General features: G+C 39.5%; 1 protein-coding gene across 2 annotated transcripts in view; it reads right to left on the bottom strand.

Annotated features, from left to right (window-relative positions):
• ZSWIM6 (zinc finger SWIM-type containing 6) overlaps positions 1 to 22,519 on the bottom strand; it is a 121,117-nt gene that overhangs the window by 44,628 nt on the left and 53,970 nt on the right. For both annotated transcript variants that reach the window (XM_054397385.1, XM_054397386.1), the window contains exon 2: positions 6,652 to 7,008. In XM_054397385.1, coding sequence (XP_054253360.1) covers positions 6,652 to 7,008 — 357 coding nt within the window. The remainder of the gene's footprint in view (positions 1 to 6,651; positions 7,009 to 22,519) is intronic.

Here is a 22,519-nt window from a genome sequence, read left to right as displayed (position 1 = left end):
ACAGTAGTGTCACTGGGGGAGCCTCAATTTCCACTGTCTATATGACTCTTGTTCTATGGTTGAGACAGGGTCAGCTCCATCTCTCACAATTAGGCACTTTTCAAACTCATTATGGTCACAAAGTAAGGTGAATACTAACTGATGCACCATGTTTCCTCTCCCACTCAAATAGATCACCCAGCACAACAGACAGCATTTCTATATAGCCACTTTTCTCCTGAAGACATGAGACCAGATTGGCTGTGGAGAAGAATACTGGCAGTCTTGAATTTAATTTCTGCAAGTACAGTTTGGTACCAAGATGAAATCCTGTTCCCACTTATAAATCAGCATTACTTACATGCTTTAGAGGGGTGTCATGAAGATAAATTATTTCACATCTGAACTAAGAAAATGAAAAGTACAGTATAATTATACTAAAGAGTAAAATTTGCAATTAAACTGTGTCAGTTTATAGACACTAACACATTCATCTCCCTCCCTCTAACCTCTGGCTTTAGCTTCTACTATGACTGATGCTTGAAATAGGTTTTACGTCATGTACTTACAGTTAAATACAATAAATAAGGTATTTATACTCTGTGTATAGATACAGACAGACTTACTACTGTTCTTTTACTAAAATTACTAAGTTGAAATTTTAGCAATCAAAGCAGGAATATTGTGCACAACAGTTTATAATACTGACACACAAATGAAATTTGAAAACCTGCTAATAGCCTTTTATACTTATGGTCATAGCAGGTTACGTGTTAAATACAACCAACTCCTAAGGTCTAAGAAACAGAAGCATTTAAAGAAATAACTTTGACCATAGACGTAGCAATTTTAAGGGCAACTACTTTCAAATACAAGCAATCACATTCAGCAATTGAAGTTGCATATGGAAAACATAACCTGAAAAAGTAAGCACAGGTGAAGTAAGGTGCACTGACTAAAATAGGATAAGAATTGCCCATATTGCAAAGTACTTAGGTGAAGATCAATTGTGAAATCTGGTTACAACAACAGAAAATAGTCTTGAACGCAATCTGCTTCCCTGATCCTTATTTTTGAAGTATCACAATGAAGGAATTGATTTAGGGACCAGACCTCCAGACACTGTCTTACTGATAGTAGGAGATGCTTTAACCCTGATGGGCGGCACACCCTGGGAACAGAGTGCAGCTAGAAAGGAAAACATAGATAGGTTGACTGCCAGTAGTCACTGTGACCTAGGGAGTTATGCAGGGACCTGATAACAGGAACTCGGTAAAAGTTGTAACATCGAAGATGCAGAATTATGGAATCCTTTTATCTCTTGCCTGACGTATGCTTAAGCCTTGGAAAAAATATATGCATTCACGTGATACTTGCTCTCTGTAGCCAATCATGAATTTACAACTGCAGTATGGACATACCAATGACCAATTACATCACAAGAGTTGGCTTCAAATGAAACCATGCAATATTATTCACTCATAGCCATACTGAAACTTCTTTAAACTTCATTTTCTAAAAATCTTCTTAAATTTATAGTACATAAGAACTGTAGATAATTTAAATTTTATTAAATGTTATCTCATGGCACTACTAAGTAGAAGAACACGGAGAAGAAGTATTACACACAAAAACCATGATTTACAGAGAACTATACAAGACTGAACAGTCCCAGATAGAAACTAACACTTCTGGAAGTTGATTCACAACAGACTAGCAATTAATGTTATAAACTCAGAATTATTACCAAAAAACCAAACATCATAAAAAAAATTCAAAATATATTCTCCAAAGGATGCAACGTTCAGACAAGTCACTTCATCTCCTACTTAATTTCAGAACTCTTGGGTGGGATGTAGCACCTGTTCAGCAGTGCACAGCATCAAAGAAAAAGAGAAATGGCTGTGAAGCAGCCAGTAATAACAACAGAAAATACAAAGACAGGACTGGCTGTGCTAATTTATTGAAGAAAGTTGGTAAGTCTCCCAACAAGTTTTTAACTTAAAAAAAAAAATTCCTTTCTATCTGCACATACAGCAAAATCATGGAGCGCTAAGTTTCAAAGTCTACTTGTATGTAGCAGACAATAGAACTTCTTTATCAGTACAGACTAACATATCATATTTACATTTATTTTTACCTTCTATGTCTGAAAACAAAATCCCACTGTTTATGTTCTACATAATAAGTATTATGTTACTGTTTAATGTACTTGAAAATACCTTTCCTAAAAATCTGAATTTCATAAATCAAATTTCTTTCATCCTATTTTGCAGCTATCACTCTTTCCTTCTATTTTACACTGTATTACTTATTTACTTCTACACGAGTTTCTGAAATTTCTTTAGTTTTGGCTAGGCTTCTTGTAACTTCCTTCTCAGTTCTGGTTCAATAAATTATTCTAATACTAAGCATTGAGATACTTCATTTTCATGCCTCTTCTAAGGAAATTGACCTGATATTTTCTACATTTGCATTTTCAACTAGTCTCTCCATGAATTTTGCCAGTTTAAATAGGACTAAAATGAATAATTCCATCTTTCTTTTTTTTTTCTCTTTAATAATGTATCTTCTTTAACATTAAATGTTCCCTTTTCTAGTACATGGGCAATACATTGTATTCGGTTGTTCATTCTATCCTACCCTATAATTTTCCACAAAAATCTCCATTTCAGTTAAATACATTAAGTTCATATTAAAACACATTCATCTGTACCTCTGGATTGCCCTTTGGAACTTACAATATAGAGAAACAACAACAGATACCATGAAAACTTTTTTAAAAGCTATTTTTTGTACAGATGTTTCTTCCTTGAATGCCTTCACCAGCACTTGTAGTATACTACAGATCAGTGTTAGCAGACAAGGTACCTAGATCTGCCTCAACAAAGAAACAGCTCCCCAGGCTTTTCGTACTGGTGAGTGACTGATATGCTGAGTAGGAAAATCAGAGAATGGAAGAAATCTGGAGAAATCCATACAGTTCTTCTAGAACTAGAGATTGCAACAACAGCACTAAACATTCAGGAAAGAAACAGTACAGCTTAAAACATCAATAATTTAATTAGTTTGCTAGGCTGTCCTTATACCAATAAAAGACAGACCCTTTTTCGCTACACACATAATACAAAATCAATGCTAACATGATATTAATATGTAAACAGACTTACCTCATATAGAGAGAACCCTCCCCCAAACTTGAAGATACTTTCCTATTTCCACTCAAATTCTCAGGAACATAGTTTGACCTTGACCTTCCAAGCAATTTAAGTTAAAGTTTCATACCAAAGAAAAGACAGATCCAAATGACAAATGTACCTGGCAATTGGTCATGCTGGCTGTTCTCTTCCTAGCCATACACACCTGCCAGCACATCTGCTACAACAGTACAAAAATTTAGCAGGGAGGAAAAGAGCCTCAACTAAGCAGGGTCCAAATTCACATCCAGCTTCTAGAGTCAGCATCTAGGACTGAACCTCAAAGTGAAGAGAAGAGTTACGCAGTGAGGGCATCGAGGAATCAGTACAAACACCTACAGTTGCCTTCCAGTATAGATTGGACCCCACAGATCTCCAGTCTTGAAATCTTCAGGAACACATACAGCTGGAGCAGAGTCATATTGAGAAAATCAGAAGGCAATACATCTTCTCAAAGGCTCTAAGAACATGCAAAATCCTCTTGTGATGTAATCACCATCAAGCGAAAATTAGCATGGCAAAAGGATTCTAAAGAACCATTTAGCTCTCCTGAAGAACTTAGTGAACAGACAATACATTCCAGTATTTCTAACAGCACCCTGTTATCCTTCATTGCAGAGGCTCAGTTTTGAAGAAAGTATATTGTATCACCTGTATTCACCAAGGAACTCAAGAGGGATTTGTCATTTCAAAACCCATGTAATTAGTGTATGTCACTTCACTAGTTCCCCAAGTAACCTCCCTCACAAGGATGTGAGGCCAAAGTCAGACACAGAATGCTGCAGAAGAGCACTTTGAGCAAATGAACAATTATACAACTCACCTTTGTGAAAGGAAAGCGCTGCAAGAGCTGTTCCACCTCCCTAGCCAGTTCATAAACTAATCAACAAGACCGCTGTGGTCAGAGCTCATCATGACCCAGATCACTCTTACGTACAAATTTCTTTTGCTTATTGTTGGAAATACATAAAAACTAGGACAGAAACCACAGAGGGGAAAAAAGACAAAAAAAAAAAAAGCTTTTATATAAACACTGAATTTAAAACACCTGTAGGTATCACTAACAAGAATTTCCTTATCCAACTCCAGATTCAGAACTTCCCGTTGATCAAAGCTGTTCCTCCTCTTTCTCAATGTGCCAGATCTCCTTTCACTTTTATGAGCACATTTATCTAAGTTTTTCCTCTTACTAACCAGTGCCTTCAAGCACTTTTCAACATAAATCCTCTTCAAATGTTAGTTTACTGAAGTTAAACTGTTCAGGGCAACACAGGGATACAACGGAATTTTGTATTACAAACTGAGCATCTGCAGCACAGTCGGTATCACAGAGTGAAGAGTAAACTTACGTTCACCAGCCTATGCTACTGGAACCAGTTTTCTTTTGATTAACTTTATTAATTTAAGGAATTTTATTAAAGATCAAAATAACAGAATTACTGCATGAATTCCAGAAGAAAGCTTTATTGGTATGTAAGAGGAGCTTACTTTATCCTTATAAGAATTCTGCAATTACTTAACATTGTGAAACACTGAAAAAAAACAGGCCATGGTTTTATAGGAGTCCAACATAAAAAGCAGGAGGCTATAGATTCTCTTTTGTAACCGAGCTGTCTTTGGTAACAGCAGTTTATTTTCTTATGCTGCCTGAATTATGGGTCCTTTGTTTTTTTTTTTTTTTTTTTAATTTTTGTTACTTTATTAAGAAATAAAGTCAATAAAGACATACAGCAATTTATTTACTAGGAAAACAGCTCCATTTTGTTTATTTGGATAATTCTAAACTACTGTACTCTTATCATGAAATTCCATAACTAATGATCAACTTAGTTTTTCCTCTCCTGTTCTTTTTGCTGTTAAATACTAATGAGTAATGAGGTATTTTGACAATAAGAAAATGGCTGTCAAAGACTAACATGCCTATAATTAGTATAATTACAGAGTTAATATTGATCAAATTTAAGCACTCTGCAACAGCTTCTCACTTCTCTTACATTAGCCATAGTGTAGCTAATGTAGTCATATATAGCCATCATTTGTCCTTCCTTTCACCTGCTTTCCTGTTTTCTAATCACCCTTGACTCACTTTCCTGCACCATTCTCATACTCACTGAAATTCCTCATTCTCCTTAATCATCCATGTTTAGACCGTTACCAACTCTTATGCATTATGTGCCTTCAGCTTAGAACACCCGAACACCTTCCTCTACGGCTTTATGTTTCAGCTTCCCTTTCCTTCCCCCAACACCAGGCAGCTCTGCCAACCTCCTTACGATCCATAACAACTACAGCAATCAGCTTGCCTCTGGCCATATTCCCCATAGCCCCTAAAGCTGGAAAACACTGCTCCTGAAAGTCATCTTCATGTAGCACCGCCTCCCTGGGCCTGACAGAGTCACTAGACCCTAAGGAGAAGGGCTAGGCTGCAGATGAGTCTTGTTACTGAGAGACTCCCTTCTTTTGTTTTGACTACACTGTACCTAACACACATTATTTTCTTCCTCTAATATTAAGTAGCTTTGTTATGTTTGCATTGCAAATTCCTTGAAATAGATCTCTTTTAAATACTGAAAACACAAGAATTGTTCCTGACAACAAATAAGGTATTCTTAGATATTTAGATAACTTATTCTTCCCATCTAAGCTGTCCTTACACTTACACCTCACCTCAGAGAACACATCTATCAGGTGACCATGTAAGGACACAGGGTTTTAATAAACTAGCTGGGTCACCTCAAACCCACAATTACCTGCTTTCCATTCAGCAAGATCCATAGAAAACCCTCCTCAGAAGCCTCAAGTCACATCGAGCACCCTTTAACAAACGTAAGATGTTCAGTACGAGAAAACAGTCATTAAAACCACATGCAGCAAAAGGAGCAGGAAAGAATTTGCCAAAGATGTATGCTGCTGCAGAATCAAAATTAAAAAGCAACTAAAAGAGAGATCCTTCTGTTTCTCCTGCATTCATACAGAAATCAAATCTCAAAGTATGTATAAAAGTATATCTAATGAAAGGGAAAAAACTCACAACAACAAAAACACCACTAAATAATACCTACTTCCTTTGTGCTTTGTAATGAAAAGAAGATTACCCAATCAAAATGTCAGAAGATTAGTTCAAAAAGAACTAAATAACAACCAAAAGACCATTGCTGGTAGATTTGCTCCTTTAAGCAGTGTGGCAATAGAAAGAGCACTGCTAAACCCAGAGTTTTCATAGCTGGAAAATACAAGTGTGAAGCAGATCAGGCCACATATTAACCACGCTGAAGACAACTCAATCCATTACTTATGGATGAATTCTTTTCTCTTCTGAAAAGTATTGCTTTCTAAACACTTTAAAGCAAAGCATGCTCTTTACTAAATACAACAGGATTGCAGAATAATTGCAGAAAGGACCTCAGCAGGTCACACTCCAGAACATCACCCAAAAAGCTCAATACCAAAGAGGGAATGAAGCAAAAGGACTCACCATGGACTTGATTAATTTCTGAATTCTGAGAAAGAATTTCATCTGCTAATTTTTGAGCAGTTGGCAAAACTTCTGTGTGGTGCACTGTGATCAAATACTGTACAAATTTTTGTAGTTGGTCTCTGTTCATTTGAAAGAGTGTTTCTGAAATGGGAAGATGCAGTTTGACCTGATCGGGCTTGCGGATCCGGTACAAAGAGAGTGCCACAACGTGGGCACAGTAAAATATGTCCTTGTTTCCACAGCTACAGGTCACTGAGGTAATCTTGCAACGATCAAAGCTGATAGCTACATTGCAAATAGTTTCTGGCTCCGATTGCATTGCAGGCTCTGTCACTGTGCCACTCAAGTGGAAACCTGTACAGGGAAAAAGCAACAACTTAATAATAAATAAAATACTATATCTCTTTATCAAGAACCTCTTGTTAAAGTCAATCTATTTCTGAGAAATTACATAAAGAACTTGCTTTAATTTCAAATATGATTACTCTTTCTTTTGTACATACCCTTTTCATCAACAAAATCATAAGGGACCAAAACAACCCCAACTAGTTTACAATACCTCTTTGTCATTCCATCACAACAGTCATAAAGATTTGACAGTAATAAAAACATTTCTTTGTGAAAAGATAGCTGAAGAAGCAGAGCTGCATCTCATTAAGACCAGTGTGAAACTCCCAGTAGCTCAGCAAGTTTGCAACAACATTTCAAAGCCTTCACCGGGAAACATGCAACACCTACCAGCATATTTAACCATTCTCTCAATTAAGTAAGAGGGAAGTAGTGCACTCTAGCGGCATGAACCCAGGTCCTAATCCTAATGCCTGACTCACTGCCACAAGTCACACTGCTTTCACCTCTTCCACTGCTGAGCTCGTGTTAAAGCTCACCTTCACCCAAACAACCTAGTAGGAAGGCTGTATTTGTGTAGCTCTTTGGAGATGGCAAGTTCTACAGTTACCCACACACAGGATATCTGATTTACAATACAGAACGAGATATGTACATTGTTTCAGAAGTCTGCATTATGGTCCTATTTTGCATTCAGTATAATAAAAGCTTTATTGGCTAGTAACAAGGTATGTTATATACCATGCAGATGTTTGCTTAGGAAAAATGCCACTAGTCAACATAGCACCCTATTGAACCAAGGTCTCAAATTCTTAAGATCAGACTTAAATCCACTCCTGTTTGCATAACATGAAAGCCCAGCCTTGGCTCTCAACACTATCACTGAATAACAAAACTTGAGGATTTCTTTTGAATTTTATATAAGCATGACACTGATCCTGGCTCAAGCACTGTCAGAGGCATTTCATTTGTCGTACTAGTATTAAACTTGATGGACAGGGCGTGTAAGGTCTGGGATGAAGACTACAAGTAAGATGTTATACATTAGCTATTTATAATGTAAATAACAGAAAACCACACTTAAAGTCCAAAACTGATTTAGTATTCTCGAAATACCAGGAAAGTGTAATGTGGGAAGCAATATCACATGAAAATTTGGCAGGAAGAAGAGATATATACAGAGATCCCATCCAAAATATTGCATCACCAATTGTTTTTAGAAGTTGAAGAAACAAAGAGGGAAATCTTTCCATTTTGCCATTTGTTTACATTGTACATTTCAGAGCAGGCTGTACAACTGGCATCACTGGATTACATTCAGCTGCAGTACTCTGTATACTGAAAAAGGTCATACACACACACACTAAGATAGACTTTGCAAGAGGATGTTTACCAGTTGAAGCACTTAAGAGTCAAGAGGCAGGTAAGCTGTAAAGTGCACACAGAGTAAAGGAGGTAGACAAAAAAGCACGGGCATACACAGCATTCTTGCTTTTGTCTCCACTCAACACTTGCATGGAGGAGTGGAATAATTGCTGCTTACATCACAGAATCATTAAGGTTAGAAAAGACCTTCAAGATCATTGAGTTCAACTGTCAGCCTAGCGCTACCAAGGCCATCACCAAGGTATGTCCCTCGGCACCAAATCTGTACGTGTTCTGAACAGTTCCAGGGACAGCGATTCCCACACTTCCCTGGACAGCCCATTCCAATGCCTGTCCACTCTTCCAGCGAAAAAACTTGAGGCTGTTTCCTCTCATCTTCTTGCTTGCTACCTTTGGAGAAGTGACCAACCACCAGCTTTCTACAACCTCCTTTCAGGTAGCTGTAGAGAGCAATGAAGTCTCCCCTCGGCCTCCCCTTCTCCAGACTAAACAACCCCAGTTCCCTCAGCTGCTCCTCAGAAGACCTGTGCTCTAGATCTTTCACCACCTTCACTGCCCTTCTCTGGACATGCTCCAGCACCTCAGTGTCCTTGTAGTGAGGGATCCAAACCTGAACACAATATTTGAGGTGCGGCCTTATCAGTGCCATGTACTGGGGCACAATCACAATCACTTCCCTACTCCTGCTGGCCACTATTCCTGTTACAGGCCAGGATGCTGTTGGCCTTTTTGGTCACCTGAGCACACTGATGGCTCATGTTCAGCCAGCTGTCACCCAGCACCCTGCAGGTCCTTTGATTCTGGGAAGCTTTCCAGAAGCCTCCCTCCAGCCTGTAGCATTACGTGGTGTTGGTGTAACCCATGCAGTTGGTCTCAGCTCATCAATCTGGCCTGTATATGTCCCTCTTCAGAGTCTTCCTATGCTCAAGTAGATCAACACTCCGACCCAATTTAGTACCATCTACAAACTTAGAGGGTGCACTCAGATCCACCACCCAAACTATCAATAAAAACTAACCCCAGAACTATGGCCTGGGGAACACCATTAGTGAGAATACTCCCTCCCACTGCGTCTCATTTTGGCTTTTAACTAGTCACAGTATGTTACCATGTTCTCCCAAAAAGAAAGGCTTAGCCAGATCTATTTATTACAGATTAATTCCTAGTAAATGCAAGTTGGATTGGTGGTCCAAAGAAACCACACAGGAATTTTAGAACACTTTTCTATGAAGTATACATAAAACTATCTCTCATCTATGAGCTGAGGCAAAGACTAACACTCTAACATCAAAAGGGCCTGATCCCATTCCTTCCTACTTTCAATAAATACTTGAACCATTAATTCAAGTAGAAAAAGGCCCAATGAAAGGTCTTCTACTACAGCCACCTGCTCAAACAGTTTTATCACTTTTAAACTGTCAGTATATAATTCAATAATTCAAAAAGTTAAAATCTTCCTGGAAAGATGGGTACCTCCAGGAATATTTAGACTTAATATGAGGCCTGCCTTCAAGTCCCTACACCATTTAGATATAAACGTAGCTCATGACTCCCCCTCCCTCTGCACTAAATTTTTTTGAAAAGTCATGTTATAAGCATCAACATTTATAAACACAGATTCTGGTCTAAACAATGACAGCAGTAGCAGAGTTCAAGTTACCTAACCTACCCTTCTTAAATTACAGAGGGTTTAAACAAAAACATCAGGTGTCCTTGCAGGTTAGAATGTAGAAGCTTTGTATTAATTATGCCACAATGATGTACTATACCTAGTAATTATGAAACAATATTTTCTTCCTCCATTTCTGTTTGTGTTTTTAAAGAAAGAAATTGTTGTTAGTAAATATAACCTTTATAAAGGGTTTCAACACACCATAAAAAACAATTGAGGACATTTCAGTTCAGCAGACCTGGTAGGGTTGTTATAATTTAACCTACCAGATATCGAATGCCACCTTCTTCACTGCCCACAACACTACAGAGTACTCAACAGGGAGGGCTGTTCCCCTCCTGCAGACAGCCTTCATCTTTAACCTAACCATCTAATCAACTCCTAATAAAATGTGAAAAATTAGTAGCAAGTAAAATTGATGCACTGTGCTTTCCTAGAAAGCATTCACTGACATTAATTTATAGCCTGATAACAAGAGAGATGTTACATACTCCTGGAAGAAGACAAAAGGAATCACCTGTGTGGGAACTCAAAAGATGACATTTCGCTAACAGAGCCAAAGGAGCAAAAAAAGTCTCTTCAGCTAAATGCTGCAACCTTCACTCCAAATAGGTATTCCCTTCAAAGGGAGAAATCCTCTTTTACTCAAAATTACAAACCTTTTCTGACAATTCATTTTAAAACACTTCAAGAACACTTTTCAACTAAAAAGTTCATTCATTATTATCTAAAATGCTGGGGTGGGGACGGGAAATGATACCGAGATTACACAGTGGTGTGTTTCAAAGAAAGTAAAGTACAATACAACTTTTTAACTATAAATGGTAATTAATTCTAGAATTTTAGACTGTTGATTTCTTTTCTCTCCATAATTTAAAATTCAAAATTCCAATGTGTTCCTATATGCACAGGAAAAAAAAACCCAACAAACAAAATTCTGTCAGTAAATTTTTCAGCTACCTATTCTAAAATACCAATAACATGATATCAAAACACATTACCAGCTTTAAAAATAACAAGCCAGTCTTATGAACATATAACAGCAGTACTTTAACTATGAAAAAAACGCAAACCCGCATTGCATATATTGAAAAATATTTCTGTGCTGTCAATAATTCCAGTGGCTATAAAAACCCAACAAAACAAATCAAGAAAAAAACATAAAAACCTACTAAGTTCACACCTGCAATTGGAATTTTTCATTGTAACGCAACCATGCATCACTACAAGATATAGTTTATCCTTTACAAAAATGACAGAACTGGATCACAGAAATTCCCTAAAGCTTAAAAAATTGTGTGTTTGAATAGCTTTCTGCCATGTACTTTTTGAGAACACCATCCAAACCTCATCCACTATGCACATTGCCTAAAATCAGGAAATGTGCTACCAACTGCATTTGGCAAATGGATGCTCTCCTTACTATTCATCCATCGAGCTTTTTTTCCAAGTAGTTTACAAGAAATATCTGTATATATACTTCTAGTCAGGAAAACATGTTCTACTTTACATTCACAGAGGAAGAGTTTGTTGTTCCAGGAGCTTGCCTTCAGCACGCAAGACATATGCATAACTTTTCATTGGCAATCAGAATCTCCCCTTTATATTTTACAGTCATTTAAATTAACTTGCAGCCCTATCAGCTAAGATTTATTTATACTGCTGTATTACTTGGCAAACACACAATCACTGTGTAAATACCTTTCCTTCATCTCGTCTACCAAACAATGAGAAATGCGTATGGAAAGTAGTTTCCAGTTATGCCCATTGGATATCTTTTCATAATTTAAGTCAGTGGTTACATTTTTTTCCCCAAGACAAGTAGAAGTCTAAACCATCTTTACAACTCATTTAAATTTTGTCTTTTAAGAAATGGGTTTTCTCTTAAGACTGCAAAATAGTATCCTTCTTTCAATGCTGTCTGAACTCTGGAACACTCTAAAAACAGATCAACAACACATTTTGAAATTACTATGAAGTCAAACCTTTGCATGCCTCCACTCAGCCTGAAGCCAAGATTAGCAGCCTATTTATAAACCAGAGAAATGACTGATTAAAAATGGAAAATACTTACCCACAGAACCTTAAACGTGGCAGTACAAAGGTAATGAGGAGTATTTAAAAAGAACAATTAATAAGAGCAGCACACGTTTACTGTATGTAATGAATACACAGGGTACAGAAGAGCTTATGTTTAGAGAGCACTTTGACCCTTCAGTGCCAGGTCAAAGGTTGGACTGGATGATTTTTGAGGTCTCTTCCAACCAGGTCAATATATTTTGTAATGCTGACTGACTTTTAGGGCAAAAAGATCTGCAATTCATGGCTACAGGCCACCCTCTATCAGGTATACAAGCCAAGCCTTTTTATTGGTTGTGTGGTTTGTTTTTATTTTGTCGGTTGCTTGGTGGTTTGGGGTCAGATGATTTTGTTGGGGGTTTTTGTTATGCCTGGTTTTGTTTGTGTTTTTGTTTTGTTAGTTGGTTTGTTTGTTCTGGGTTTTGGTTTTTTAAAAAGGCATCAGTTTAAAACAAACTTTGCTCCTCTCTCATATCATGTGAGCACCAGTGAACAAAATAAAAATCTAGTGCAAGTCTGGAAGCTGCAAAGTGGGTGGGTAGAAAAGTACAGGTTACTGTGAGACACCAGTAGGCAGGAGATTTATTGCTGTATACATATATGGCAATTTTTCTAACAATATACCCCACAAAGAACAGGACAGATAAAAAAAAAAAAAGTCAAGAATGCCAAAGAAATAGTAAGGTTTACAAAATGGAGGCAAATTAACATTTTATGATTTATGACACATGGAACACAGAAGCCTCTAACTTCTGAGGAAGATTTAATGGGCTCTCTGGGTGCAGCAAAAACGTGAAGTAGGAGTCATCATGCAGTTGCACTGGTGCTGAAAAAAAAACTGGAAAGAAACTCAAGAAATGGGAAAGAAATTCTTGTCTACTTAGACTTTCAAAAAGCCTTTGACACTGTTCCCCACAGAATTCTTGTGGACAAACTGGCTGCTAGTGGCTTGGAGGAACACACACTGATGGAAAAAGCACTGGCTAGGTGAAAGGGCCCAAAGAGTGATGGTCAGTGCACTTAAATCCAGCTGGCATCTGGTCACAAGTGGTACTCCTCAGGGCTCAGTGTTGGGACCACTTCTGTTTAACATCTTTATTGATGACCTTGATGAAGGCAGAGTGTGTTATCACTAAGTTTGCAGGTGACACCAAGTTCGGAGGGAGTGCTGATCTACACAAGGATAGCGAGGCTCTACAGAGGGACTTGGATAGATTGGATCAATGGACGAAGCTTAATGGAATGAGCTTCAACAAGGCCAAATGCACTTGGGTCACAACAAGCCCAAGCAACACTACAGGCTTGGGGAAGTGTGGCTGGAAAGCTGTCTGGCAGAAATGGACCTGGGGGTTCTATGGACAAGCAACTGAATATGAGCCAGCAGTGAGCACAGGTGGCCAAGAAAGCCAATGGCATCCTGGCTTGTATTAGAAATGAGGTGTCCAGCAGGAGTAGGAAGGTGATTGTCCCCTTGTACTCTAGTGAGCCCACATCTTTGAGTATTGTGTCCAATTTTGGGCATCTCAATACAAGAAAGATGTGGAGGTCATGAAGCAAGTGCAGAGGAGGGCAATGAAGCTGATGAAGGGCCTGGAGAACAAATCTTACGAAAAGCAACTGAAGGAGCTGGGGCTGTTTAGTTCAGAGAAAAGGAGGCTGAAGAGGAGACCTCATTGCTGTCTACAACTACCTGAAAGGACACTGCGCTGGTTTCTTCTCACAGGTAATTAGTGATAGAACAAGAAGGAATGGCCTCAAGCTACAAGAGGATAGGTTTATATCGGACATCAGGAAAACTTTTTTCACAGAAAGAATGGTCAGGCATTGGAATGTGCTGCCCAGGGAGGTGGTTGAGTCACCAACCCTGGATGTGTTTAAAGGTCATTTGGAGGTGGTGCTTGGGGATACGGTTTAGGGGTGAACCTTGTAGAGTAGGGTTATGAAGGTCTTCTCGAATCTGAATGTTTCTGTGATTCAAAATGAAGGGTAAGGGGGAAAAAGGGATAATTAATACCCAAGAAAGTTTCTAGAAGTGTAGCTACTGCAAAATAATTGAGATTTTAACTAACCACACTGTCCAGACTGTCCAGCTAATGCACACTAAAATGTTTATAGGCAGATTGTAATAGGATAAATGTAGGTCAGCATTAGGCTCAAGTTTATATTCAGCCATAAAAAAAGGCTTGAAATAAGAGGTTAAAATAGTTTACTAATCTACATTTAAATGTAGACAAACATATCTTCATTTTGCTGGTGAATTTAACAGATTGAGGGAACAGCAGGATGCGCAAAGAGTCTGCAAGGATCTGCATTCCAGGAACATGATGAGAGTGACCAAGGAGGACTGATTATGACCAGTCTTCAGAGGATCAGTGAAAACAAATTTATTGCTACCTTTTGAGAAGGAATTCTCTCTACCATGGCAAATAAAAGCTGGCAGCCCTCCTGCAAGAAGCAGGTTCTCAATTCATCCTATAACCTCTGTTGCCTAAGGTGCTTCACAGATCCATCGAATGGTTTAGATTGGAAGGGACCTTAAAGATCATCTAGCTGCAACCCCCTCTGCCATGGGCAGGGACACCTTCCACTAAACCAGGTTGCTCAAACCCTCATCCACCTTGGCCTTAAATACTTCCAGAGAGAGGTATTCCACAATCTCCCTGGGCAACCTGTTCCAGTATTTCACTACCCTCATTATAAAGAGTTTCTTCTTAGTATCCAGTCTAAATCTACCCTCATTCAGTTCATAGCTGTTGTCTCTCATCCTATCACTACAAGCCGCAGTAAAAAAATCCCTTCCCAACTTTCTTGTAGGCCCCTTTCAGGTACTGGAAGACTGCTATAAGGTCTCCCTGGAGCCTTCTCTTCTCCAGGCTGAACAGCCCCAACTCTCTGAGCCTGTCCCGACAGCAGAGGTGCTCCAGCCTTCTGATCATCTTTGTGGCCTTCCTCCAGACCTGCTCTATCAGTTTGATATACCTCTTATGCTGGGAGCCCCAGAACTTTATGCAGTACTCCAGCTGGGTTCTCACAAGAGGAGAGTAGAGGGGCAGAATCACTTTCCCCATCCTGCTGGTCATGCTTTATTTGATTCAGCCCAGCATACGGTTGGCTTTCTGGGCTGCAAGTGCACATTGATGGCTCATGTTGAGGTGTTTTTTGTCAACTAACACCCCCAAGTCCTTCTCCTCAAGCCTACTCTCCAGTCACTCTTCACCCAGTCTATATTTGTGCTTGGGATTGCCCTAACCCAGGTGTAGGACTTTGAACTTGGCCTTCTTGAACTTCATGAGGTTGGTTTGTGCCCACCTCTCAAGACTGTCCAAGTCCCTCTGGATGGCATCCTTTCCCTCCCTTTCCCAGCATGTCAACTGGACCATGCAGCTTGGTGTCATCTGTAAACTTTCTGAGGGTACACCCAATTCCACTGTCCATATCACTGACAAATACGTTAAACAGCACTGGTCCCAGTACCAACCACTGAGGGACATCTCTTGTCACCATTTGGTCATTGAGCTCTTGACCACAACGCTGAGTGCAGCCATCCAACCATTTCAGTAAGTGGTCCAGCCCTCAAGCCCATGCTTGTTCCAATTTGGTGACCAGGATGTCACACAAGACAGTAACAAATGCTTTACACAAGTCCAGGTAGATGATGACATCAGTTGTTCTTCCCTTATCCACTGATGCTGTAACCAAGTATCATCTGTCTCCACCAAAAGGAAGTAACAGAAATTAAGTCATGTGAGGCCAAGAAAGCCTACAGCAAGAGCTGCTCATTTTTTTAAGGGAGGAAAAGAGAGGAAGAAGCCAGTATAACCAAATTTCTGTTTGTTTTGAAATTTCCCTCTGTCAGCTCAATTACATCTCTGCACTTTTCACACTCTTTGTTGCTGCTACCACATGTAGTTTTCATTTCAGCTTCATTTTATCTACAGTTACAGTCCATCCTTGACTTAATTTTACAGTTCCTCTGTAAGGACTTAACACTGCTGCTCAGCTTTTACAAATAAGGCATTATTAGCAGCAGTTGTCTACACAGCTTTTCAATGACAAACTCAGTTAATACAAGCCACAGAACAGAGCTTCATCAGAAGACGAGTGGAAGCAAGAAGAAAACTTTTTTAAAGCTACATCCTGCTTGACTCAAAATGCTGCTTCATCTACTTGATAAAGGCTTGATCAAACTCCCTCTGCATTTTTTAACGGGAAGTGGGAAAAATCCTAAAAATGAAGACAATAGCAATCACTGATACAAACTTGGGAAGAGATTTTAAAGATTAAACAATTCCTACTTCCTGGAGAGTGTGTCTTACATCTGGAAAAATCCAGCACAGGATGTCCTAAGGACAGACACCCCTGCAGCAAAAGCTATTTAGATCATTCCAACAGCACAAAACATTTCACTGATTGAGTAATTTAAGACTGCACTCAAACAATTCAAGTTTAAGTTACATAAAAGCTAATGTAATTTTTAAACTAAACTGACACCACAAAATCTTATACTTGGCCTAAAAGAGGAAACTGCCACTCCTATTTCCATTACCAGCTGTAGAATAAATGATTTTCTTTTGTTTAGAAAAGGCAAGCAAAGAGCAACCAATGGTGCACTTGTGTCAAACAAAATGGCATTAAAACTCACAGTAAGCAAGATCCCTTTTTTATGACCATGATTCTATTTTTCCACTTGTATACTACATATTCACAAAAACAGTTCTTAGCACTTAGGACATTATTTTCTCTTTTCTTTATTTTTTTTACAGCAGCTTATGTATCACTGCAAGAGTCAGAATGTTCACTGAACTCCTGTTTTATTCACAATGAAAGTCAAAGTAAAAAGAGAAAAAGAGGTTTTTAAGTGTAGAAATAAGAGTCACTACGTAGGACTTTTGGAGGGTGTCAATTCATTTGGGATAGTAAATTTTACAGGACAAATGTTTTTGACAACTTCCTCTGGTCACCAGACCATTATAAGGGTTTCCAGGAAAAATAATTAAGTATGACATACTATTTCCTGACAAAGCAGCAGAGAATAAGCCACTAAAACAATAATTTTGAAAGAGTTCCAGGAAGTCTAAAAAAACCACCAACATGCAAATGAGTCACCCTTGCATGGCTGAAGCCAACAAAGTAGGAAGAATCATTTTTATAGCTGTCCAGACCCAACTACAGGGGAGTCCCAAACACTTAGTGGAATCCTAAGGGACTACTGGAGTAACAATAAAAGTGCTAAAAAAATGCAAAAGTTACGTATATTATTCTTCAGAATATCCTTGATCACACCGGCACGCATCCCAAACCCACACAAGTGGACATATTCTTGCGGTTCACAGTATTTCCATACTATCGCTAGGCTAGCCCCTAATTCACTTCTCACTGTTCCAATGAAATCAAAACAAACACAGTAGTGGTGACAAGTCCACCTCATCAAAACTGGCCAACCAGACTTGCCACACTAGTACTCCTTCATACAGATATGCACCACCTCTTTTCCAGACATGTGATGGAGAATGAATAGGCTTTGTGTAAGAAAAATGGATTTTCAAATGCACAATTTTGAGTGCAAGATGACCACAGATCATCTTACATTTATCAAATACAAATATCTGCTAGTTCAAACAAATAAACAACAAAGAAGTATGTTTGCAGGCCCAAATTTCTTGGCATCTCTGATCTGGGAACTCTGTGCACAGTAAGCACTTGAAGGAAAGTAGGTGTGTGAATCAGGGAGCCTGCTGTATGTTCTACTGCTGAAGCACATTCAGAGCACAAAGCTGCTCCTTAAACAATTCAGGTAAGATTAATACACCATTTTCTTTAAAAGGTCATTTAGGAGCCCACTCCTTCCTTGACAGAGCCAAGAAAGTATTAAGAATATTAACCTTTAACCTGCAGCATTCATAAGTTTGACAAGCTACAATATTACATCTGTTACTCAGTCTAGATAGAACATTAGTACACAACACATTATCCAACCTTCTATTAACATGCATACAGTTGAACAGTAAGATGTGACACGAGATATTTCTCTTTCAAAATTTATGCCTCAACCACAGAATCAAAGCTTTCCAGACCACAACACAGATTGTGAAATGCTTGGAAAAGCAGGGGAAAGAAGGAACTGCAACATCAAGAAAAAAAAATTTCAAGGATAAATTAAGAAAACAAATCGATTTGAGGAAGGAGGACAAATTACACAGCTAAACACAATCTAATTTGTCATTCAAATTTATTAAGCAAGTCTCTGAAATTCTGCATGCTGTGATCTGGCCTTCAGACAAGGTTTTATAGTACATAAACTCTTAGATTGAGGACCCTAGCAAAAAAGACATCTGGCAACATACCATATTTACAGCTTTCACTGTCAAGCCAAGGAACACCTTACAAACCATCTTCTTACAGAGGAAAAAAGAAACATTTGTGAAACTATTATTTCACTGTGGAGAGAGGCAAGGATATAGAAGACACAAAACTAAAGGAGGGGAAGTCACTCTACCACTGAGCCAAGCAAATACCTGTTTTCATGCCTTCAGATCTCTGCACTCTCTTGCCATGTATTTCTGGGCTTGAACTTCTCATAATCTATCTATAATACCACTGCCAGCATTTGCAATAAGCCAGTAGGTAGCGTGCTTGTGGAATTGTGACCAAAGCCTGGTTTTGTTACCTTAGGTTGCATACTAAAATAGTCAAGCATTACGCTTCTGGATGAACATGAAACTCAACCAACAATTACACTGCTGATTTTGTGACTCAAGGTTGTTGATCAATTTTATTATCCTCTAACTAGACATGGTTCTTTTAGTGGTAGTAAATCTCCTTTTTGATGCAGGTCTCATGACTACAAGTCTATAAGCAGTACAAAACAGTTCTGTATCTGTGTTCTTAATTTTGATCATAACCTTCATGAGAGAGGGAAAAGCAAGACCATTCCAAGTTCCTGAAGAAAAAAAACCCATACCTTTACATAAACTCTGAAAGAGACACAGGTAAAGATGAAGGATGCCCTTTATTGGCAGAGAAGTTGGACAAGAATTACAGCACTTGTTGATATTAATACTAACAGCTAAAGCTTGTTTTCTGGATGAGACTAAAATAAGCTCAGAGACATACTGGACTATTCCTTCATTCCATTGTCACCTGCCTAAGGTTGTGTTGACACAGTGCACTGAAATAGTAAGACAGAGAAAAGATTATATACAAATTAGTTTTCAGTACTGCCCAAGATACTCAGATTGTGACTTCCCAGTATTTGAAGTACTTCTTTTACCATCATAAGAATGGCAGAAGCAGAACAGAGTTAAATTCTCTATCTAGCCTCTAATGGTGACAAAGAACCTTGAACTGAAAATTAGTACTTCAACTTCTAACATTGTCAAAATCCCAGGTTTCATCAAAATGCACTGAAATACTTCTGAATTAGGCCCTTTACATAGAGGATTGAGTTTTCTTCATACTTCAAACAGTTAAAAAAAGTATCCAGAAAGAAAGAATGCTATCAGTCTTGTCCCTTGCAATAACATTGCCATACCTTTCCACAAACCTCCCCTGCTCTCTCAGCAGTCATTTGAAGGAAGGAGCTGGGTACTACACCAGAGCTGTCTATTATAATGTAAATGATGCTCTAAAATAAAGATAACAAAACATTCCAACCCATTCAAATGGGAAGGAAAAGAGCTGTTTAACTAAGAGCATGCTTCCAGAAGGTTGACAAGTTGAGAGCCCTTGCTAGCACTCCATCCCTCTGCCTCTGGTGAGCTGCCCCAATGTTTGCACAGGGAAGCATGAGATTAACAACTCCTTCCCCCTTCAAATCTAGTTTAAAGCCCTATCGATGAGCACTGCCAACTTCTGCCCTAGAATCCTTTTCCCCCTCTGGGACAGGTTCATCCCACTGGTTGCTTGCAGCTCTGGTGCCCTGTAAACTAAATTGTGATCATAAAGTCCAAACCCCTGTTGATGACACCAGTCCCAGAGCCATGAATTGACCTGTTGGCTCTTCCTAAATGTTCCCTCACCCATTGTTCATGTCAGGATGGAGGAGAACACAACTTGAGCTCCTGATCCCTTTAGTAGTTGCCTCAGGGTCCTGAAGTCTCTTTGATAATTGATTGTGAGCCTCTCACTGCTGCATCATCACTACCCACCTGAAAAACCAGAAATGAGTAATAATCTGAAAGACTCACAAGGGAGGGAAGTTTGCCTACTACATCCTTTACCTGGGCACCAGGGAGACAGCAGACCTCTCTATGAAGTGGGTTTGGTCTGCATATCAGGCCCTCTGCTCCCCACAGCAGGGAGTCACCTACAAGAATGACCCTTCAATGTGTATTTTCAGGGTCAGTTTTTATGGCTGGCCTAAGGCAAGTTGGCCTTGGTGGCACTTTTGGCCTTCAAGAGCCCTTATCCTTGCTCACAATGCAGTTCCTTCTGCAGAGCCTCATACTTGTTCTACAAGGGCACTGTAGGTGGTGTGCTTCTTAAAAGAGCACGTTTGCTCCATTTGCATTGTTTGTTTCATTGGGTAGCTACCTGTCCCCACTGACCCTGCACATGTGAGTTACTGGAGGAAGGCTGAGGAGCTTGCTGATGAGAGGATATCAAATCCTCTGCCTCACTAAGAGTTAACTGCTGTTCTGTTTCATAAAAATCAGTTTGTGAAAGTTATCCATTATCCTATCCCTGATGCTTCTTAACCTACTCACCTCTTCCCTGAGCTCCATCACTTCATCCTGGAGCTCTGCCAACTGGCTGAGCAGGTCAAAAACCTGCTCACACTATACACACCTATAGTCAGTACTGCCCCCTGTTGCCAGTGAAAGGCTCTGGCATTCCTCATAGCCTGTGGCCTGGATGCTAGTATCCATTTTGGTGGGTTCAGAGAGCACAGTCTTCCTCCTCTGAGTAGCCACCATCATTCCTTCAGTACAACTGACGCACCTTCTGTCCTGCCCACACGCCCTGCTCGTGCCAGCTACCGAACTGACTCAAAAGGAGCCCCCGGGGCACACACAGTCACTGTTTGCTCTCCCTGTGCCTGCCTGTACCAAGGGCCAGGTGCTCCCAGCTGTCTGACCACGACCCCTCCCTCTTGCACCACACTCACTGGGTTCCAAGGAGCAAGAAAGCTGCTGCCTTGCAGCTCACAGTTTGAGAGCCTCTTCTGGTTTCATCAGGTTTAAATCTCCTGTGGCTTCTCCAGGAATGCCCCCAGCCACCTTGCCCTCTCAGGCATCCTCACAGGAGATGCCGGGTCAGGTCATCTCTCCCCAGCTCTCTCTCAGTCTGTCTCTGGGAGCCTCCTTTCCTCTCCTAAAGATCTCGGCACAGCACGGAGCTAGCTAGCCAGTGCTGACGCAGTTACCTACCCTCCTCGATCTCCCCTCTCATGGACTATAGCACTGAAATTAGCTATTCATTACATGTGAAGGAGTCTCACACAGAGCAGCACCCTGCTGCTAAAGACTGCTATTTTACATGGCAATTTCACAAGTACAGCTTATGCTACCTTACTAACATATATATTTAGCACCACTGCATAATGTGCAGGATTATATACTGTTCACTGCCTGTTTGTTCAGACATTATGTACTATTAAGTAGCATTATTCCCTTTGAAAAATGCCATACTTTATTAGACCTTCTCCCTAGTGGCGTTTGTAACAGAGCTCCAGACAAGCAACTCATAGGCTATCATAGACCAAAAAAATCGCCAGGACTCAGAGGGAGATAACTAAATATGACAAGCTTTTGGCCTGCAACTGCTGATATAATTTAGTTTATTTCTTGGGTCTCATTCCCCAGCCTATAGTTTTACTGTTTTGGTACAAACCTCAACAGCTGGGAGGAAGCTATTCCAGGCTACTCTTGCCACTGAAAATGCAAATGCTTGTACTAGAACAGTGGTCTTTGCAAGAGATTTTATTCAGAACAGCAAACTACCTCAGAACAGAGAAGCCAAAATTTTAAAACTAAAGAAGCAAGGGGTTTAGAATCAAGTTGAACCGGCACAGGTCTTTCAAGAACTCCTCCAATATGTTCCAAATGTCTTCATAACACAGAGTCAATAGTCCTCCCTATATCTAACTCAGGGAAAACTGATTATGAGCATGGTTATTCCAGGTAACAAAAGGAAGGCCGTGAGCACTAGCATGTATGGTTCCAAGCTCAGGTTTTAACTTGAATGACATACTTCCAAAGCAGCTCAAGTAATGGTAATAAAACTATTCTGCATTACTGAAGTGATGCCCTCTGGGAGAGACTACAAACCTGCTTTGGAGCAAGCAATCATCTGCTCTCTGTTGGAGGGTGAATGTAGTGCAAGGCAACAAAAACAAAACGAAAAAAAATCTCAGCTCAACACTCAGGATTATGCAACAGA

Source organism: Indicator indicator, chromosome Z (assembly GCF_027791375.1).
Source record: "Indicator indicator isolate 239-I01 chromosome Z, UM_Iind_1.1, whole genome shotgun sequence".
In the NCBI taxonomy this organism is placed as follows: domain Eukaryota; kingdom Metazoa; phylum Chordata; class Aves; order Piciformes; family Indicatoridae; genus Indicator; species Indicator indicator.
Note: the sequence above shows the minus strand (reverse complement) of the source record. Positions and strands in the feature narration are given on the sequence as shown.